Source organism: Canis lupus, chromosome 36, assembly GCF_011100685.1.
Source record: "Canis lupus familiaris isolate Mischka breed German Shepherd chromosome 36, alternate assembly UU_Cfam_GSD_1.0, whole genome shotgun sequence".
In the NCBI taxonomy this organism is placed as follows: domain Eukaryota; kingdom Metazoa; phylum Chordata; class Mammalia; order Carnivora; family Canidae; genus Canis; species Canis lupus.
The window spans coordinates 7,933,922-7,952,312 of NC_049257.1; the positions used below are offsets into that span (position 1 = coordinate 7,933,922).

General features: G+C 37.6%; 1 protein-coding gene across 3 annotated transcripts in view; it reads right to left on the bottom strand.

Moving 5' to 3' along the window:
• Positions 1 to 12,389, bottom strand: part of FAP (fibroblast activation protein alpha) — a 72,302-nt gene extending 59,913 nt beyond the window's left edge. Inside the window, exons 1-2 of one of the 3 annotated variants that reach the window (XR_005384602.1) lie at positions 12,009 to 12,385; positions 11,595 to 11,679 (exon numbers count right to left, since the gene is read on the bottom strand). Coding sequence is in view for 2 of the 3 variants with exons in the window: in XM_038584665.1 (XP_038440593.1) it covers positions 11,595 to 11,679; positions 12,009 to 12,014 (91 nt within the window). In the remaining variant the exon portion in view is untranslated. Of the gene's footprint in view, positions 1 to 11,594; positions 11,680 to 12,008 lie in introns of all 3 variants that reach the window. The other 2 variants (XM_038584665.1, XM_038584666.1) reach the window with 2 other exon arrangements.
• Positions 12,390 to 18,391: the final 6,002 nt, after the last annotated feature.

Below are 18,391 nucleotides of genomic sequence, written 5' to 3' on the forward strand. Positions count from 1 at the left end.
GTATATTCCCTCTGCTGATCCTTGAAGAATGAAGTAAGTGGACTGATTCTGCCCCAGATTAGATTAAAGGGAGATTGCAGGGAAAGCATGGAGGTCATTGTTTTCTAGTGGTTTGAGTGCATGATAGTGTGTAAATCAGTATAAAGTGCCACTCCATGGCATCAATCACATTCAACAAGTTCCAATCACTTGGAAAAGATTCTACAAATAGTTACTGAATGAATAAGTAGATTTTCATTCCCTTTTTAAATAATGTTTTAATTTGGAAATAGAATCTTCTGATTATTTTGGAAGTTCAGTTTTGACATCTATAATTTTTAAATTAAATAATTGAACAGAAGCACAGACCAATTCTGAAAGCATATTTCTCTTCTATATGTAGCTGACACTCACTTGGTTAACACTTAACTCCTGATAGTGCCCTTAAATTCAATTTGGTCCATTGTTAGCACAAGTTACTCATACACTGCTTAAATACCCTAATTAACTGTACTTTAGTTATTTGCATTTTCAACTTATTAAAGCCAAGCTGAAAATTGTTTCAATTACAAATCCAAGAAATTACAATTCACAGAAATGATTCACAGTAGTGATTCACTGTTTTCCTACTTCTCTCTTAAAGCTTTGTGTATCCATTATTAGGACTTTGTTTCTATTTCTGCCATTTAATTTTCCAGGCCTGAAAAATCGAGAGCGTCAGAGCAGAGATATCTGATGTTAGCTCTGATATTCATTGTCAACTAAATGAGAAAAAATGGTTCAAATGGGCACTCAAATTGCTGGAAGGTCATTTTGTTCTCACTTTTGACCTTGATTTGGAAGCGATGCTTATGAGCCACCTCAAGGAAAGTGACGGGAGCTCCCAGGCACACCACACCTGTGTGTCTGTGGGGTCTATAGAGATGCTCTCTGGGAAGAGGCCTCACCTCCAGCCATCATATCACATGGAAGGAGCGCCACAAGGACAAGTGTAGGAAATACTAGGATGTGAAATATACTACTTACAAACTCATCTGATATTTCGGCAAAGGCTGACAACCCTGAACAAAAGATAGATCTGAGGCAACTTTAGATCAGTAATAATTTACTAAGTTCTTATAAGTACCAAGCATACTACATGCATTGGTCCCATTAAATACTCACAGCAATTCTCAGACATAAGTACTATTATTAGCACCATTTTACAGATTAGGAAATGGATATTAGAGAAGTAAAGTAACTTGCCTAATACATAACAGAGATGGAGTTTAAATCTACTCCATCTGATCTTAGAGGCTGGCATTTTATTACTACGCTGTGATTAAAAGTGAAAGCACATGTCAAAACAACAACAGCAGAACAAAATAAACACAAAAATAAGGTCAAGAACCAAGCAACACACAAAAGGGTAGAATAATTACACCTCAAAATGTAGGTTAAGAGAAAATGAGGCAATTTGAGCTTTGTCAGAGAGAAGAGGTCACTGAAGAATCTAGTAGTTCCTAGTTTCTGAAAGCAATTTTCTGTGGTTCTTTCTATAAATAACACTGAACAACGTAAGTCAGAGGAATTGTCAGGTTTTTAAAAGTCCATTTGTGTATTGTGTGATTGTTGTGCTATGTTATTTTAATGAGGGAATTTTTTTCATGATCTCTAAAGCTTTGAAGATCAGAAGATATGGTCAACACAATGCATAAGAACAGGAACAATACCCTAAAGGAAAGGAGGGAAACTGAGTGGGGAACAATTAGAGAGGAAGACAAGCCATGAGAGACTCCTAACTCTTGGAACAAAGGGTTGCAGAAGAGGAGGTGGGTGGCGGGATGGGATAACTGGGTGACAGGAATTAAGGAGGGCACATGATGAGACGAACACTGAGTGTTCTATGTTGGCAAGTTGAATTAAAAAAAAGAAAAAGAACAGGAACAGTCAATGCCATTTGGGTGATCCTCAAAGTGAAAGCCAACCTTGTGTATTTTTTTTTTAAGATTGTATTTATTTATTCACGAGAAACACACACAAACACACACACACACACACAGAGAGAGAGAGAGAGAGAGAGAGAGAGAGAGAGGCAGAGGGAGAAGCAGGCTCCATGCAGGGAGCCCAACGTGAGACTCAATCCAGGGTCTCCAGGATCAGGCCCCAGACTGAAGGCGGCACTAAACCGCTGAGCCACAGGGGCTGCCCCTCCTTTGTCTCTCTCTCTCTCTCTCTCTCTTTTTTTTTTTTTTACTTTTATTTATTTATGATAGTCACAGAGAGAGAGAGAGAGAGGCAGAGACACAGGCAGAGGGAGAAGCAGGCTCCATGCACCGGGAGCCCGACGTGGGATTCGATCCCGGGTCTCCAGGATCGCGCCCTGGGCCAAAGGCAGGCGCCAAACCGCTGCGCCACCCAGGGATCCTTTGTCTCTTTTTGAAGCTCACTCAGTCTCCTTTGTCAGCTCATCCTCTAACCTCTACTTTAGATTTTGGTGTGGCTCATATTGCTGTTCCTTGGGGTCTAAGGAAGAACGACTTTCCTCAGCCATTTCATTCTCTCCCACGGTATCTATTACATATCTGTGGGCCGACTCACCTCCACCATTGCTGTCACACCTGAAATCCCCAGTTGGATTTCTTCTCTGGATTCCAGGCCTGTCTATTAAAACTTCCTCCTTAACATCTCTGCACATCTCTCAGGCATTTCAAACTCACTATGTTGAAAGCTAAAAATAAAAAAGAGTCCCATGCTGTCCCTCCAGACTTCTCTAAGTCTCTAAGTCAATGGCACTGTCACCCACGTAGTTCCTCGATTCAAATACCTGGAGTCATCCTTGACCTCCTCCTTCCTTACTGCCTTTGTCCAACATCCAAGCCTGACAACTCAGTCTCTAAGATCTCTCTATTGTCTGTTTTGTTTTTTTTTTCCATTTCTACTGCACCCCCAAGGCCAAGCCATTTCTCACTAGGTAGACTATCATAGATGCCTAATTGCTCCACCTGCAACTTCATGCCTGGTATTTCATTCAAGTTTTAATCTACATTTTCCTAATGACTAATGATGTTAAGCATCTTTTCATGTGCTTATTGGTCATTTGTATACCTTTTTTGGGGGAAGGGGGAGCTGTCTATCCTTTGTTTTTAAATTGGATTATTTGCCTTTTTATTATTGACTTTTAAGAGTTCTTTATATATTCTGAATGCAAGTCCGTTATCAGATATATGATTTGCAAACATTTTTTCCCATTTTGTGGGTAGTCTTTTCACTTCCTTGGTATCTTTTGTAATCCCAAAGCATTAAATTTCAGTGAAGTTCAATGTATGTACTTTTTATTTTGTTGCTTGTGCTTTTATCTGAGAAAGCATTGACTAATTCAAGAACATGAAGATTTATTTCTATGTTTTGTTTTAAGACTTTTATAGCCTTAACTCCTACATCTAAGTCTCAGATCTATTTAGACCTAATTCTTTTGTATTGTGTGAGGAAGGAAGTCCAGCATGCTTTTGTTGTTGTTGTTGCTATTGTTTTTGCATGGGGATATTCAGTTATCCCAATACCTTTTATTGAAAAAACTTTTCCCATTAATTTGTTATGGCACCCTTACAAAAAAAAAACAATGAAATATATATATATATATATATATATAGGCTTTAGTTTTAGACTCTAAATTGTATTCCATTGATCTATAAGTATATCCTTATGCAAGCACCACACTGTTTTGATTATGTAAGTTTTGTAGTAAGTTTTGAAATAAGAAAGTGTGATTCCTCCAACTTTGTTCTTTTTCAAGATAGCTATTCTGGGCCCTTTTCATTTCCATATGAATTTTAGGTTCAGCTTGTCGATTTCTGTGAGTTATCTTGGATTTGGATAAGAATTATATTTAAGTTGTAGATAAATTTAGGGAGTATTGCCATCTTAAAAATATTTAGTTTTATGATCTATATAAATATTAAGTTTATGTAGGATGTCTTTCCATTTATTTAGATCATTTTGACTGTTAATTGTTAAGGTATAGAAATGCAATTGATTTTTATATATTGATTTTGTATCTTACAACTTACCTAAAGTTTTTATAGTTTGAATAGTTTTTTGGTGAATTCCTTGAGATTTTCTATAAACCAGATTATACCATCTGCAAATAGAGACAGTTTTACTTCTTCCTTTCCAGTCTGGATACTTTTTTTTTTAATTTTCTTAAAATTTTTATTTATTTATGATAGTCACACAGAGAGAGAGAGAGAGAGAGGCAGAGACACAGGCAGAGGGAGAAGCAGGCTCCATGCACCGGGAGCCCGACGTGGGATTCGATCCCGAGTCTCCAGGATCGCGCCCTAGGCCAAAGGCAGGCGCCGAACCGCTGCGCCACCCAGGGATCCCACACTCTGGATACTTTTTATTTATTTCTTCTCCTTACCTAATTGCCCTTGTACAACCACCAAAAAATACTGAACAGAAGTGGTGTGTTCTCGATATTAGGGGGAAACGACTGAATCTTTTACCACTGTGATGTTAGCTGTGAATTTTTTGTAGATGTTCTTTATCAGATAGAGGGATTTTGGGCAGCCCGGATGGCTCAGTAGTTTAGGCCCCTTTAGCACATGGCCTGATCCTAGAGACCCGGGATTGAGTCCCACATCAGGCTCCCTGCAGGGAGCCTGCTTCTCCCTCTGCCTGTGTCTCTGCCTCTCTCTCTCTCATTAATAAATAAATAAATAAATAAATAAATAAATAAATAAATAAAATCTTAAAAAAAAAAGATAGAGGAACTTCTTCCTAATTTTAGTCTGCTGGGTGTTTTTATAATGAAAGGGTGTTCAATCTTTTTACTGTGCCTATTGAGATAATCATATGATTTTTGCCCTTTCTTCTATTAATACAGTTTATTATAGTAATTGATTTTTGAATGTTAAACCAATCTTGTATTCTTAGGATAAATTCCACATTGGTAATGGCATATTATTCTTTGAAGATCGCTGAATTTGTTTTGCTTGAATTTAGTACTTTGTTGAGGATTTTTTCATCTGTATTCATAAGATATATTTCTCCGTCATTTTTTTTCTTGTCACATCTTTGTATGATTTTGGTTTCATGGTAACGCTGGCCTCAAGGAATGAGTTGGGAGGTGTTCTTTTATATTTTTGGAAGAGTTTGTGAAGGATTAGTAATAATTCTTTTTTAAATGTTTGATAGAGTTTACCAGTGAAGCCATCTGGGCCTGGGGTTTTCTTTGTGGGAAGTTTCTAAATCACTGAATCAATCTCTAGTTCTTACAGTTCTATTCTTATTTTCTATTTATTCTTGAATAAATTTGGTAGTTTGTATCTTTCTAGAAATGTTTCCATTTCACCTATGTTATCTGATTTTTTGACATAAAGTCTTTCTATCCTGTTTCTTTATTATTTTAAAAAAAATTTATTTAAATTAAGTTTAGTTAACATGTAGATTATTATTGGTTTCAGGGGTAGAATTTAGTGATTTAGCACTTGCATATAACCCCAGTGCTCATTACTTCAAGTGCCCTCTTTAATGTTCATCACCCTGTTACCCCACCCTCCCACCCACCTCCCCTCCAGCAACCCTCAGTTTGTTTCCTAGAGTTAAGAATCTCTTGTGATTTGTCTCCTTCTTGTTTTTATCTTATTTTATTTTTCCTTTCCTTATGCTCATCTGTTTTGTTTGTTAAATTCCACACGAGTGAAATCATATGGTATTTGTTCTTGACTGAGGTATTTTGCTTAGCATAATACCCTCTAGTTCCATTCATGTTGTTACAAATGGAAAGATTTTGTTCTTTTTGATGGCTGGCTAATATTTCATTGTATACCTATCTGGTCCCTTTAAAGAGCTCCATCACCTCAGTTTTTTCACCAGGTATAAAATCATAATCTGTATAAAAAAATTTAATTTAGATTAATATAAGTAAAGGTTAATAACAGCTGTAAGTTATTCTGTTTTTACTATTTTTTTATTTCACAAAGATACTGAAATGAAAAATTCTTTACATATAAATACGGAATAAATTTTAAACAAAAGACTGATTAGTATTTGGTTATCTTACGGAAAGATCATTTCAATTTGTACCTACTGTATTAACTGTTATTACAATATATTTTAAAACTCAGTTTGACAGTCTCTGGTTTTTAAAAATGTTTATCCTGGATTACACATCCCCAATTGAACTTTAGAACTTTTCTTTTCAAGGTATGTCTATGACTAGATGTTCTTGTGTAAGTTGTAACACAATTCTCTTGGAAATCAGAGACAGGTAAACCTCTTCTGCATTATGGGATTCATCCAAAGCCTGGCATTATTTTCTATATTATTTAGAATTTGGCAAAACTTGGAGAAAGTTTGGCAAGATTCATCTTCTGTGATTTTAAAATCCAAGTGCAAATTACGGAAATATAATCTGCAAAGTTGATTTATTTACACTTAACTCAAAAGCTCTTTTATGTTCATGAACTTTCTGAACCTTTTCTTCAGACTTCCTCAGACTTCCTCCAAAAGAACAGTGAAAATACAAGCTTAAAACTCTTAAGATGTTTTTGAGGGAGTCTGTTTCACAGTTCTGAATGTTGATACTGGGAAAATTTCAAGCCTTAAAAACATATTCACATCTCCTTTGAAGATGATTTTGTCTCACATGTATCTTATTTTACAAAAAGTGATGACTGAAGTTATAGTAGTAGTAATAATAATAACAGCAAGAACAACAGTGGGTTTCTTCCTAACATGCAAACATTCTAAATTATATTTCTCCTTGCAAAATATTGATTTTTGTTCTATCTAAATTGTCCATGGATTCAGATATCTCCTGAAATGAATTATATAGGGCATTACCTAGCTAAGTAAGTAATCACTATGCATTTTTATATGTGTGTATATAATCATATATATATGTAGATACATATTTTACTGTGTTAACTTGTTTACATGATTTTATCTCACAGCTATCATTCTCTTTTTGGCTCCTTGAACTCACTTTCCTGTTGCATTTGGGACTTTGTGCCTGCATTTCCCTCTGCATTGAGGATGGCATCCTCCCTGTCCTTAAGATCTTAGCTCAAATATCATCTCAGAGAAGCTAACTTATGATCTTCATTACAGACTGAATTGTGTCTCCCAAATTCAGACTGAAGGTCTAAGTCGCAATGTGACTATATTTGGAGACAGTGCCCTGAAGGAGGCACATGATTAAGATTACATAAAATCATAATGGTGGAGCCCTAATCTAATAAAACTAGTGTCCGTATAAGAGGAAGAGGCACCAGAAGAATGTGTGCATAGAGAAAAGGCCATGTGAGGACACAGCAAGAAGGCGGCCATCTACAAGCAAAGGAGGGAAACCTCCAAAGAAACCAAACCTGCCTGCATCCTGATCCTGGACTTCCAGCCTCCAGAACTGTGAGAAAATAAATTTCAGCTGTTTAAGCCACGTCTGTGGCAGCCCTAGATGTCTAACACAACCCTCACTCTAGTTGTTCTTTGTATTCATTTACTGGCTTATTATCAGACTGCTTTTTCCCAAGGATGGAGAAGTTGGCTTTCATGCCCCAGACTGGTGGCAGTTATTTGGAAGGGTGCTTAACAAATCATTGTTGGTCAAATAATCGACACGTCTAGGACCCACAGTGGACTGGACAGTATGATACTGGAAAACTGTAGGCTGCTATTCTCAGGTTTTTCATATTCAGTAGATTGTTATTTTTAATCCCTGGAGGAATCATACACCTCTTCCAGTCCAAGGGTTAAAAAACCAACTGTTTCTAGAAATCTGGCAGATACTGTAAATGAATGTGGTGTCTTGTGCACCATAAAATAAGAAGTTGTAAGGTCTGTGGCAGACTGGAGAATGCATTGCCCGTCTAAAGATAGCACCTACTTCTCGACTATTACCATGGGCCCAATGTTGTGAGATCTAATACTTAAAGAGGAGTCAAAAATCTAAGATTCCTAGTTGAAACCTGATTTTTAAAAATTTGCAACTATACAAATTTGTATAAAACACAGCAGACCCAAAACAACAGCAAAGGACAAACTGTTTAAAGGTAGACAAAGGATTACAGGGAGATCAGAGGCTGGACTTAGAATGATTCTCCTTTCACCAGAGGACTTAGAGGCCCCGCTCAGAGGAACTGAGATTTTCTCCCCACTGCATTCCCCCTGTTCTTTCTTTCCTTCCACTTTATCCTCTATCCCCGCCTCCAACTTCCTTTACTTTCTCCCTTTTTCCTTTCTTGCTTTTGTGCCAGAGCTGCTATTGTCCTGTATGAGTGCCCTGCACACAAAAGTTTCTGAAAAAGATTTATTTTTGATCCAAAGAGGTGGGGGATAGGAATGGGGATGATACCCAGGGGTAAAGACTCCCTACTCTCAGCATTGAGAACATCTTTGAAATTGAAATACATCATGCAGTAGGGCCTACTTGCCATCCTTGTGTTATTTATCTATTAGAATGAAGGTAATGAAATTCTAGCTATCACTATTTCAGTAGCTACTCTATGTTAAAATAGAAAAATAAGAGCTAATATTTATGGAGCATTTGCTTGTCATCATGTGGGGAGCTCTATACTCAGTAGAAATCAAGAGGAGGGCAGGTCACACTAACCTTTCCCTTCACACATGAATTTCACAAATTCAGGTCTAGCAATTCAGAGACTGTAAATCATAAGGCAAAGCCATATAGACTTTACTTTTGAAATTCCAGAACCTCTATCACTGTCCAATTCCAGTTTTTTGTGTGTTTGTGTTTATCTCATGAAATCTCTTGAAATGAGATCTCTGCATTTGTCTTTGGGGTTGGCAAAAAGAGGGGGAAGGTGTGGAGGTGAGTTTCCATTCTTGGCCTGGTTGCATCTTCACAGGGGAAGTGGAGCAGTGCTTTGGAAGAAGAGACAAAGTGAACCTCTGTTCAGGCAGAAGGCAGGAGACTAAGAAAGGGCTAGAAATGAATGGGGTTGGGGGTAGGCTGAGGCCAATGGGGGGTGGCCTGGGACTAAGGGATAGAAACTCATATGTGCTTCCCATTCGGTGAAAATTAAAATAAGAAATTTTGAAAGTTTTCCAAAAAAGTTATCCCTTATTTTTATTATTAGGTGGATGATCTAAATGGATCGTTTCCATTTCACCACTACATTTTCCTATTTGTTCCTAAAATCCTGCCTAATTCCTCCACAGCTCTCTTAGAACTGTGGCTGGTGTTCCCAAGACCTTCTCCCTGTGTGGAAAAGTCCATTTCTCTCCTTCTTCCACTGGGACCTGGCAGGGAATGGCGGAAATCCCATCCGGTAGTGATGACCATCCCTCCATAGTGGGTTTTTATACCTTGCCTTTCACAAGGAACTCTAGACCGCTTGCAGCACCTCTGTTTCCCAAGCAACTGGCACAATGTTGGGCAGATCATTGGTGGGATTTTCTTCAATAATAAATAAATAAGTGAACCGAGGTTTCTTAAGCAGCTCTTTAAGTTTCTCAAAGGAAGACTGTTCTTACACTGGAGCCAAAATCCTGAGCTAAGAATATGAGGCCACGTAAGGCCAATGTGAGGTAATGGGAATTCTGAGGAAGTGTGAGAAGGCTAACTGGAGACTCATTTGGCCTTGAATTCTCTGTTCCTCCTCCCCTTCTCCTCCCTTAGTACCTCAGATGCTATTCTCACATTGGGAAGAGGTGAGAGCAAAGCTCCTGACCTGGAAAGACTAAGGATTGGGGTGAGAAGACAGGAGGGAGATTAGAAGGATGCGTTTAGCATCTGGGCTGCCTGTACACTGGTTTGTGGGCTTCAACCTCCATAGTGCTCAGGAAAGGAAGGCAATGAATTGTCCCATGTGCAAGTGGCATTCTGAGAAGTTCTTCAACCAACTTAAAGAATGACATTATAGATAGAAAAGATACAGTTCTCAGCTTTTTTTTTTTTTTTTTGGTGATTTTTCTGTTGCTGAATCAGTAATAAAGTTTCATCTAAAGTTTAATTTGATTACTCTTTGAGAAATTACTTTGCTCTGATAATAATCCTGCTGGTTGAAAAAGAAGACTATGCTATGAATGACAGGACTTTTATACTATACATAGTTTATAATATATATTGATGTGTATAATATATACAAGTCTAAAATTGGGAAGAAGGTAAGGATTGAGATTGTATATAATTATACAAATACCTATATATTATATACTTATATAGTTTTTATAAATGTATAACTATAGTATACCTATCATTCAAAATTATGGCTTAAATTCCCAAGTGCCCATGCAACCCAATCTTGCCTGTCAACATGGGGCAAGCTCACGATAATTTCCACACACTTTTGTTCTCAGAACATTAATTTTTGAGGGAGCAAAGTGTTAATTCCAAGTACTAGTGAGTCTTTCCAAACAAGGAGTTAATTTTGAATGGATTAGCATTCAGTAGGTCAATTGGACTTAATCCCTCATCTGACAGTTACTCCTCTGAGGGAAATATGGCCCAAACCCATGGAGTTAAGACACTGGTCTAAAAACAATTTTAACTTAAAAAAATATGAAAAATACGGATGCATACATACATCTCAGCAGCCTAAGAGTACTCGAGTGCCAGCAGATAGCAGAAATAAGGACTAAAGAACACTGCTTTCATCATATCGATTAACATCTCCATTTTGTAATCCTGTGAAAACCCCATTAGTATTTTGAATTTTTCAAAATATTTTTCTATATTTCATTTTTTTAAAGCAAAGAATCCTTTTTTAGCTAAAGGCTTACCATTGGTCTTACTTTACTGTCAGATAACCTGTAACTAAAAACATTTTCCCCCTCAGCTATCATAAAACTTTAACACTTATTAGTACAAACCTTTCCCCTTTTCCAAGACCCCAAGGCACAATATCTGTTATTGTTGTCATTTTTTTCCTGCTTTTGAATTTGAGCTTCTCTTCATCAATTGTTTCATAAAAACTTATTCCCCTAATATCACTGGGTTATTTGCAGACAGCCTTAATTGAAATTTCAACTAGCCCAAATATTAGTTCATAGTATCTTGCAACTTACAGCAAATTGAGATCAATGGTAATCTTTTAAAGGGATCGATATATCACCAAACATAATGCTTGCTTGATAATAGTCTTCTAATCTGATTTTTCATTGCTACTGTATCTAGAGTAACAATTTCACCTTTTCTGTACAGCTATTCCTGGAATCTCTATTTTCTACCGCCTCCCTAAATTTTTGGAAAGTCTCATAATACAAAACTCCATAGGTTCTGTTTGGGCTTTTCCATTCTTACTTATCTTTATTTTCCATAAGGCAATCCAATAATGAAAAGCAACGTTAGTTAAAAATATTTTCTCTAAAGGCCTGTCCAAACTTGTAATTTAGCAGATAATGTGGAGGGTGTGGGGGTGATACGGAATAGTGCTTAGGTTTTTCTATTGCTGAAGTAATACTGGGAATCTCTTCCTACTCGTGCCTTAAATTCCTCAGTATTTCTGGTTGCTCAACAACATATCTGTGAGCTTATATGTCTTCTTAGAAATAACAGACTTACTTTGGGAAATAAGCACTCAGGAAATGTTCAATCACTTGTGACCATGCATTAGTGCATTTTCTGAGCTATCCTAGGCAGATAAGAGCAAATTAGAGAAAATTCTTACCTCTTGAAGGACGTAAGACAATGCACATCACCAATAAAGCAAGCACAGCAGAGGTGGCAACTCCAAATACAATTTTTAACCACGTCTACATAAAATAAAGAAAATTGACATATACACAGTTTCTGCTAAGTAGTAGAAATGGCAAGACTTTGTTTACACCTAAATCCTATTTCTTCCTCCCCACAAAGTCTTTGATTGTTTTCCACTGATCTGGCTATAATTGCTGGAATCCTCCCAGCTCTGCAAGGACAAATGTTTCTACAGTATATTTAGAACAATCTCCCAATCCCAACCCACTCCAGGAAGTACATACTTAGGTACAAAACCTCACCTTCTAAACAATAGAAAACTCTGATCGAACTCAACTCAGCCAGTCCTCATTCTTTAGCAATACCTGAGGCTGCATATACTAACCTTCATTTTTCCAGATGTTTTTGAAAGTTAGCTAATTCTGACTTCAGAGCGTGGGTCACCGGATCTGTGAAAACCGTTGAAAAGAAGCAAGTCTGTCTTCAGAGTTGGAAGCTGAAGCTAGGACAAGGTTTTTTTCTTTCCACGGACTTTTGAATACCGTGCCAAATTTCAAAAGATTTCTGTAAAATTAGAAACAGATTTTGGGGGCGTTCTTGGCCTTGAAATGAACTGTGAGTGGCTCAAGGGAGGTTTTATAGCCTTCTCATCCTTGTAAATTCTACACCAACATCTGCTTACGTTGACATACAGAGGTTTCAGGATTTTTTTTTCTTTCTTTCTGTCTTTTTTTTTTCTTTTTTCTTTTTTTTTAACAAGTTCTGGTTTGTGTTTCATTTTCTTCTAGAAATCATTCACAGATCACTTTGGCAAGCGATTGCATTTTGTTGTAACCTTTTTATTTGCAACCAAAAGAATTTAAAATAGTATGACTTCAAGGTATGCACAACATACACATAGCTATTTTTTAGCAGAGAAGGAAAATTAAAGCTATATAAGATTTCGTGAGACATACACCACATAACTGCACATTTTTCTTCCTCTGGGAGATTATGAGGTACTTGCGGACAGAAATGTTTTTCTTTCAGCACAATTTCTTTGTCCATATAGCACCATATGCACTTTCAGTAAATACAGAAGTTTAAAAATTCAACTGTCTAAACCCACGACTGCTTTACTTTAAAGAAATAAAATGCCATCTGGTGAAATTTAGTATGGGTTAGGTGTGTATGCACAGGCCAGAAAGATGGAAAGATCAGTGAGAATAATTTACCAGCAGACCTTTGGAAGAATGGAAATGGCTTTGCAAAAGTGATATTTTTGCTTCCATCTCAGAATATATTCTGAGGGAGAAGACCTTTTAGTAATCATAAAGCCTCTAAAACAAATAAGAAAGATTTGAAAACAGAAGTGAGTCTTAAGAACAATTTAGTTTGGGCTAAATCCATATAATTTCAAAGCAATCGGTCAACTTGACAGATCAGGAAAATGGTTGACTGGATTTTTAAAAAATACATACAAGCAACAGTGTCTTGGAGTACTCTGGCTGGCTCAGTGCAAGTCACTCAGGTAGATTCTGTGGTTCCACATAAACACAGTTGTTAACCTCCTGTATCTTTAGTTTTTCCACTAATGATTTTTTTTCTGGAAGTTTATGATGCTCTCCACCTGACTAAAACAAACTTCATGATGACATTTCATGGGTTGTTCATGAAAGGTAATGAGGAAACAATACTGAAATCTGTTACTATTTGCTTTAATCTATTGGTTTGGCTTCCATGGGAGGCCTTCTCCAGCAAACATCAGGACAGTGGCTTGCGAACTTCCTTTCAGACATTCTCCAGACATCCCTCCCTGAATTCCAGTCTTATGAAAATTCTGTTGAGGAAAATGAGTCATTAAGCACTTACTGGCAGAGAGATGTAGCCACCCGGATTCTGGATGAGCCTCCCTCTTTGGCAGCTGATGGGACCAGCTCTTTACAAACTGAAGCAATGATTAAGAGTAATATCCAGGTTATGCTCTATACTTGCAGGTGTGTCCACTGATTGTGAGATGCTCAAATCCAAGATAAAAGCCACCAGCCAGGTTCCAAATGAACAGCTCTCATGTGGGTCCTCTCAGATTGATTGCCTCCTTTGGAAAATTCACACAGCATGTTCTCAGAAGTTCTATCCCAGCCTGCCAAAGCCCCAGAGTCCACAAGTACTTTTTAGTGTGTTATTTCCAAGATTTAACTTTCTGAAGAGTGACTGTAATAAATGATTAGGGTGTAATTAAAATGGCTACTATTCGCTTTAGCAATTAAAAGTGTACTGACGTGGTCTGGTCTGAGTATCATTTAGGATTGCAGCCAAGTGTAGGCGTCTACAGGAGACTCATTTGACAGGTTCTATAGAGAAATTGGGGTGCTTTAAGTGGAACAAATTTAAGTTGAAACTGTTAGTGAGTGGGGGAAATTTTGAAGCTGAAATGTGTTTATTTAGTTTTGTTTATTTTTTCCTTGGAAGGTTGGTGATTCAAATTCAACTTCTGGAAAATTCTTACTGGTTTAAACTGTTTTTAGAAAAATGAGACCAACTACAGAAGTAAAGATGTCCAGAGTTTTTCCATGTGATTCCATGGGCTAGGGACATGTTGCTTTAATAGAGTGTCACATGTCTGGCCTTCTGAGATACTGTGGAAGTGTTCTAGCTTTCACCCAAACAGAAACTCCCACAAAAATTTGGATCCTTTTAATACTATAACATCTTTACTGACTTTTTCTTCTTTCAGAGTGAATATGAAAATGCTTATGCTAACATTTTTTTAAAACATTAAGGAAACTGACTATCATTCTTATTTTATATACTGAGTCAGCATCTAATCAGCATATTTCTCAGGAAAACAGTCTGTGTCCTCAAGGAGCTTACTCTCTAGTATAAGCGGGGCAGGCAAGCTCTTACATACTGGTTTCTTTTCCCCTTCTGGAGCTCTGGTTGCGAAGGAGTCTAAGGCTGGTTCATGCTTAGAATGAAAGAGACCTCTGATTGTCTGTTGACTACAGCATAGACTCAGGAGGGGAGTCAGAAAGTCCACCTACCATGTTTAGAAGCCATAAAGTAGGTTGAGTGTCAGGACTGAAGCTTTTTTACAGAAAGTGACTCTGGATCTATTAAAATGCTACATAAATGGAAACTATGACTTTGACCTGTAAAAAATGAAGAGCAAGAATTAGGATAATAGAAGTTCAACTGAGCTTTTCCCCAAGATGAGTCTTCTAAGGCTTAATTTGGAATAGGACTACATTCTAGTAAGTCCACTGGGAAAGTTAACTGTAACATAAGTCTTTAGCATACTAAGACAGATTTCTAGAACTATTTAGCAGTAGCCATTGTGTGTCGGCCAAAAGTGAGTTTGAGTTAGATGTTTTCCTGGAAAACACATCCAGTGATATACTCGTAGAGTGAATGGCGGTAAGACCATGCTGAAGGCATAAATAGGAGTGCTGTCTTTTTATTTGAGGGTAGGGAGATAAAGAAAGAGACATACACTTATGAACCAAAATCTACGACTAAGATCATTTAAGGACAAATGATAAGTAAGGGGTAGGAGAACAGGAGTGGAGCCAACATAAGCCTTGATTTTAATAAAATAAGAATTTGCTCTTCAGAAGGCCATGCCTGCCCACCTGATTACTTACATTCAATAAATACTTGCAGTTCAGTAGTATATGCAAAGAGCTTTAATATATTATTTCATTTAACTCATAACCAAAACTCATTTTACTGATTAGGAAATGGAGCCCAGAAAAAGTAGATAACTCGCCCAAGATTCCAACAGTACCCAATGTTGGCATATTACATTGTTTCTTTATAATACCTCCTGAAGCTGATTCAATAGTAATAAATATTTTTTAATTTGACATCTCACAGAATTTTTATTCAGAGATATTTTAAGGGTATGATGGTAGAATCATTATCATTAAAATATGCACAATGTTCACATCTTCAGGGGATGCTGTTACACATGTCTTAAAAGAGCACAGTCTCACTCTACAGGGATAATGTCCAAAATCTTAATTTCGTTAAAGTTCTGTTACAATCGGGGTCTGGTAGTCAGAGCAATCATTATATATCGGCTGGGACGAAAAGGTCTTCTTCCAGGGACTTGTTTAAATTAAGGGATTCATCAGAATTCCATCATCAAAGAGATTTTGAGATCCAAGTTAGGAGACACCTGAGATCTTCAAAGTTCCTAGTAACTATCACATAACTATAGATCTGAAAGAAGCGGCATAAGAGCATCAATGAGAATTGAAAGAATTTAAATCACTCTTTGAATCTGGTCTATTTTCTAATTTCTAATTGTTATGTAAGGGAGAAAATAAGGCAACATGCCTCTGAGTTTGTAATTGGTACCTACTACCTTAATAGATGTTATAATTAGATGTCGGTGATTCTAAATATAATAATTAGGGCATCCAAGTTCCTCTTGGATGCCCAGAGTTAACTATCAAAGTTGGATTAGAAAAAAAAACATTAGAGAAATAACCCATTTCTTTGGATGCCTTGGTGTAATTTAAAAATGCAAATATTACATCTTCTTAGAAGTGCTTAATCAACAAAGACTGATTAAATGATATAAACTGAATGTGTAAGAATTTTCTGTATGTTAATATAACTTATTAAAGCACACTGGTATTTCATTAACATTTTTAGATGAGAGAATATTATTACCACTGATGAATGTTTATTGAACACTGTTATTGAGCCTCTCTTCTAAGCACTTTATACATAATTGTCTCATCTCATCCTCAGAACAGTAATACTGTCATTATCCTCATTTTAAAGATGAAGACATGGATGCACAGAAAAATTTAAGTAACTTCTCCAAAGTCACACAGCTTATGACTGTGCTCCTAAGCTATGGGGATGGTACAGATGGGACATGAACCCCGACAATCTTATTCTATAACACAGCTTGATTGCTTCATGCTTCAGATTCTGAAAGAAAAGTGTATACAGCTACAGGGATGAGAGGTGTAACTGGATCCAGGAGGAGGTGAAAGAGAGGGAAGAAATGAAAGGGGCTAACAAGGTGCATATCTTGACAAGGCCAAAAGCTTGTTGTGGTAGTAACTGAGTGATGGAGCAGCAAGTGAAAAAAAAGTTACCAGAAAGCAGCACATTTCCGTTGAAGATTTCAGTTCAAGGAGCTGACAAGGCCCTGTATCCTTCCGCAGGTACGGTGGGAGAAGGCTGAAAGCAGTGAATAACTAGAGGTGCAGCTGGCAAAAGAGTGCGAGGTGCTTGCTGGTGTCACTTGGCAGGTCTACCTGGGCACGTAATTCACCTCAAATTATGGTAATCCTTGGCAAGTGGGGAGAAATACCCCGAGTCACATTCTAAACACTTTATGAGAGTTGAAGAGCTTCCTGTTCAAGACGGTAGACTAAACATACTATATCAATTTCTTTGCCTTCTGAGACTCCATTAGACTGATTATAAAGGCAGAAAAGGATAAGACAGGCCACGGAGGGAATGGAGAGTGCCATCTGCAGATGAAGCAGAAAAGAAATAGCAACTGCCAAGGACACACCTAGAAAGAACTTCCATAAAACAGTCCCAGAACTGAGAGCAGGAGAGAGAAATGGGGCTGCAATGAAAGTTACTAGTTGAACATCCAAATGTAGACTCTTCGCCTCTAGATGCAGAACATTTATTCCAGGCCAAAAAAAAAAAAAAGGCTATTTCATTTTGACATATTAAACTATTACTGGAGGGTACTAGAGGAGCTAGCTGGGAGTCCGTGCAACAGAGTAAATCCAGTCCTCCAGCTTACTGGCTTCCCAACCTCTTCCTTAAAACCCATCAGCTAACAAGCTGCACCACATAGTAGGGTCTCTCCGATCTTCCTCATTCTTACATTGGCATTCTTACAAAACCCAAGAAGCAGTAGACAAGAATAATATCTTCTTTTTTTAAAAGATTTTATTTATTTATTCAGGAGAGACACAGAGAGAGAGAGGCAGAGACACAGGCAGAGGAACAAGCAGGTTCCATGCAGGGAGCCCGACGTGGGACTCGATCCCGGGTCTCCAGGATCAGGCCCTTGGATGAAGGAGGCGCTAAACCGCTGAGCCACCAGAGCTGCCCAATATCTTCTTTTTTCAAAAGAAGAATCAAAACCCTAAAATGTGAAGAAAAAGAAAAGACACAGAGAAGAATAAATAGGGGGGAAAAAGTCAAGGGAAATAGAAAAAATGACCACGGAGATGATTCCGAGAACAGAAAACAACACTTTAAAATGTGTGAATTTGGGATGCCTGGGTGGCTCAGCAGTTTAGCACCTGCCTTCAGCCCAAGGCGTGATCCTGGAGTCCCGAGATCCAGTCCCACATCGGGCTTTCTGCATGGAGCCTGCTTCTCCCTCTGCCTGTGTCTCTGCCTCTCTCTGTGTCTCTCATGAATAAGTTTTTAAAAAATCTTTTAAAAATATGAATTCTGCAATTGGACTTCTGGCTACATATCCAGAGGAAATGAACCCAGGGTCTCCTGGAGGTCTGTGCACCTGCATCTTTATTGAAGCACTATTCACAGTAGCCAAGGAATGGAAACAAGCTAAGTGTCCATCAGTGAACTAATGATTAAGGAATCATGGTATATACATACAACATACAGTGTGCAGTGGGATATTATTCAACAATAAGAAAGAAGGAATTCTTTCATTTGCAAAAACATGGGGGGATGTGGAGGGCATTATGCTAAGTGAGATAAGCTAGACAGAGGAAAACAAATACTGCATGGTACCACTTATATGTAGAAGCTAAAAGAAAAAAAAAGAGG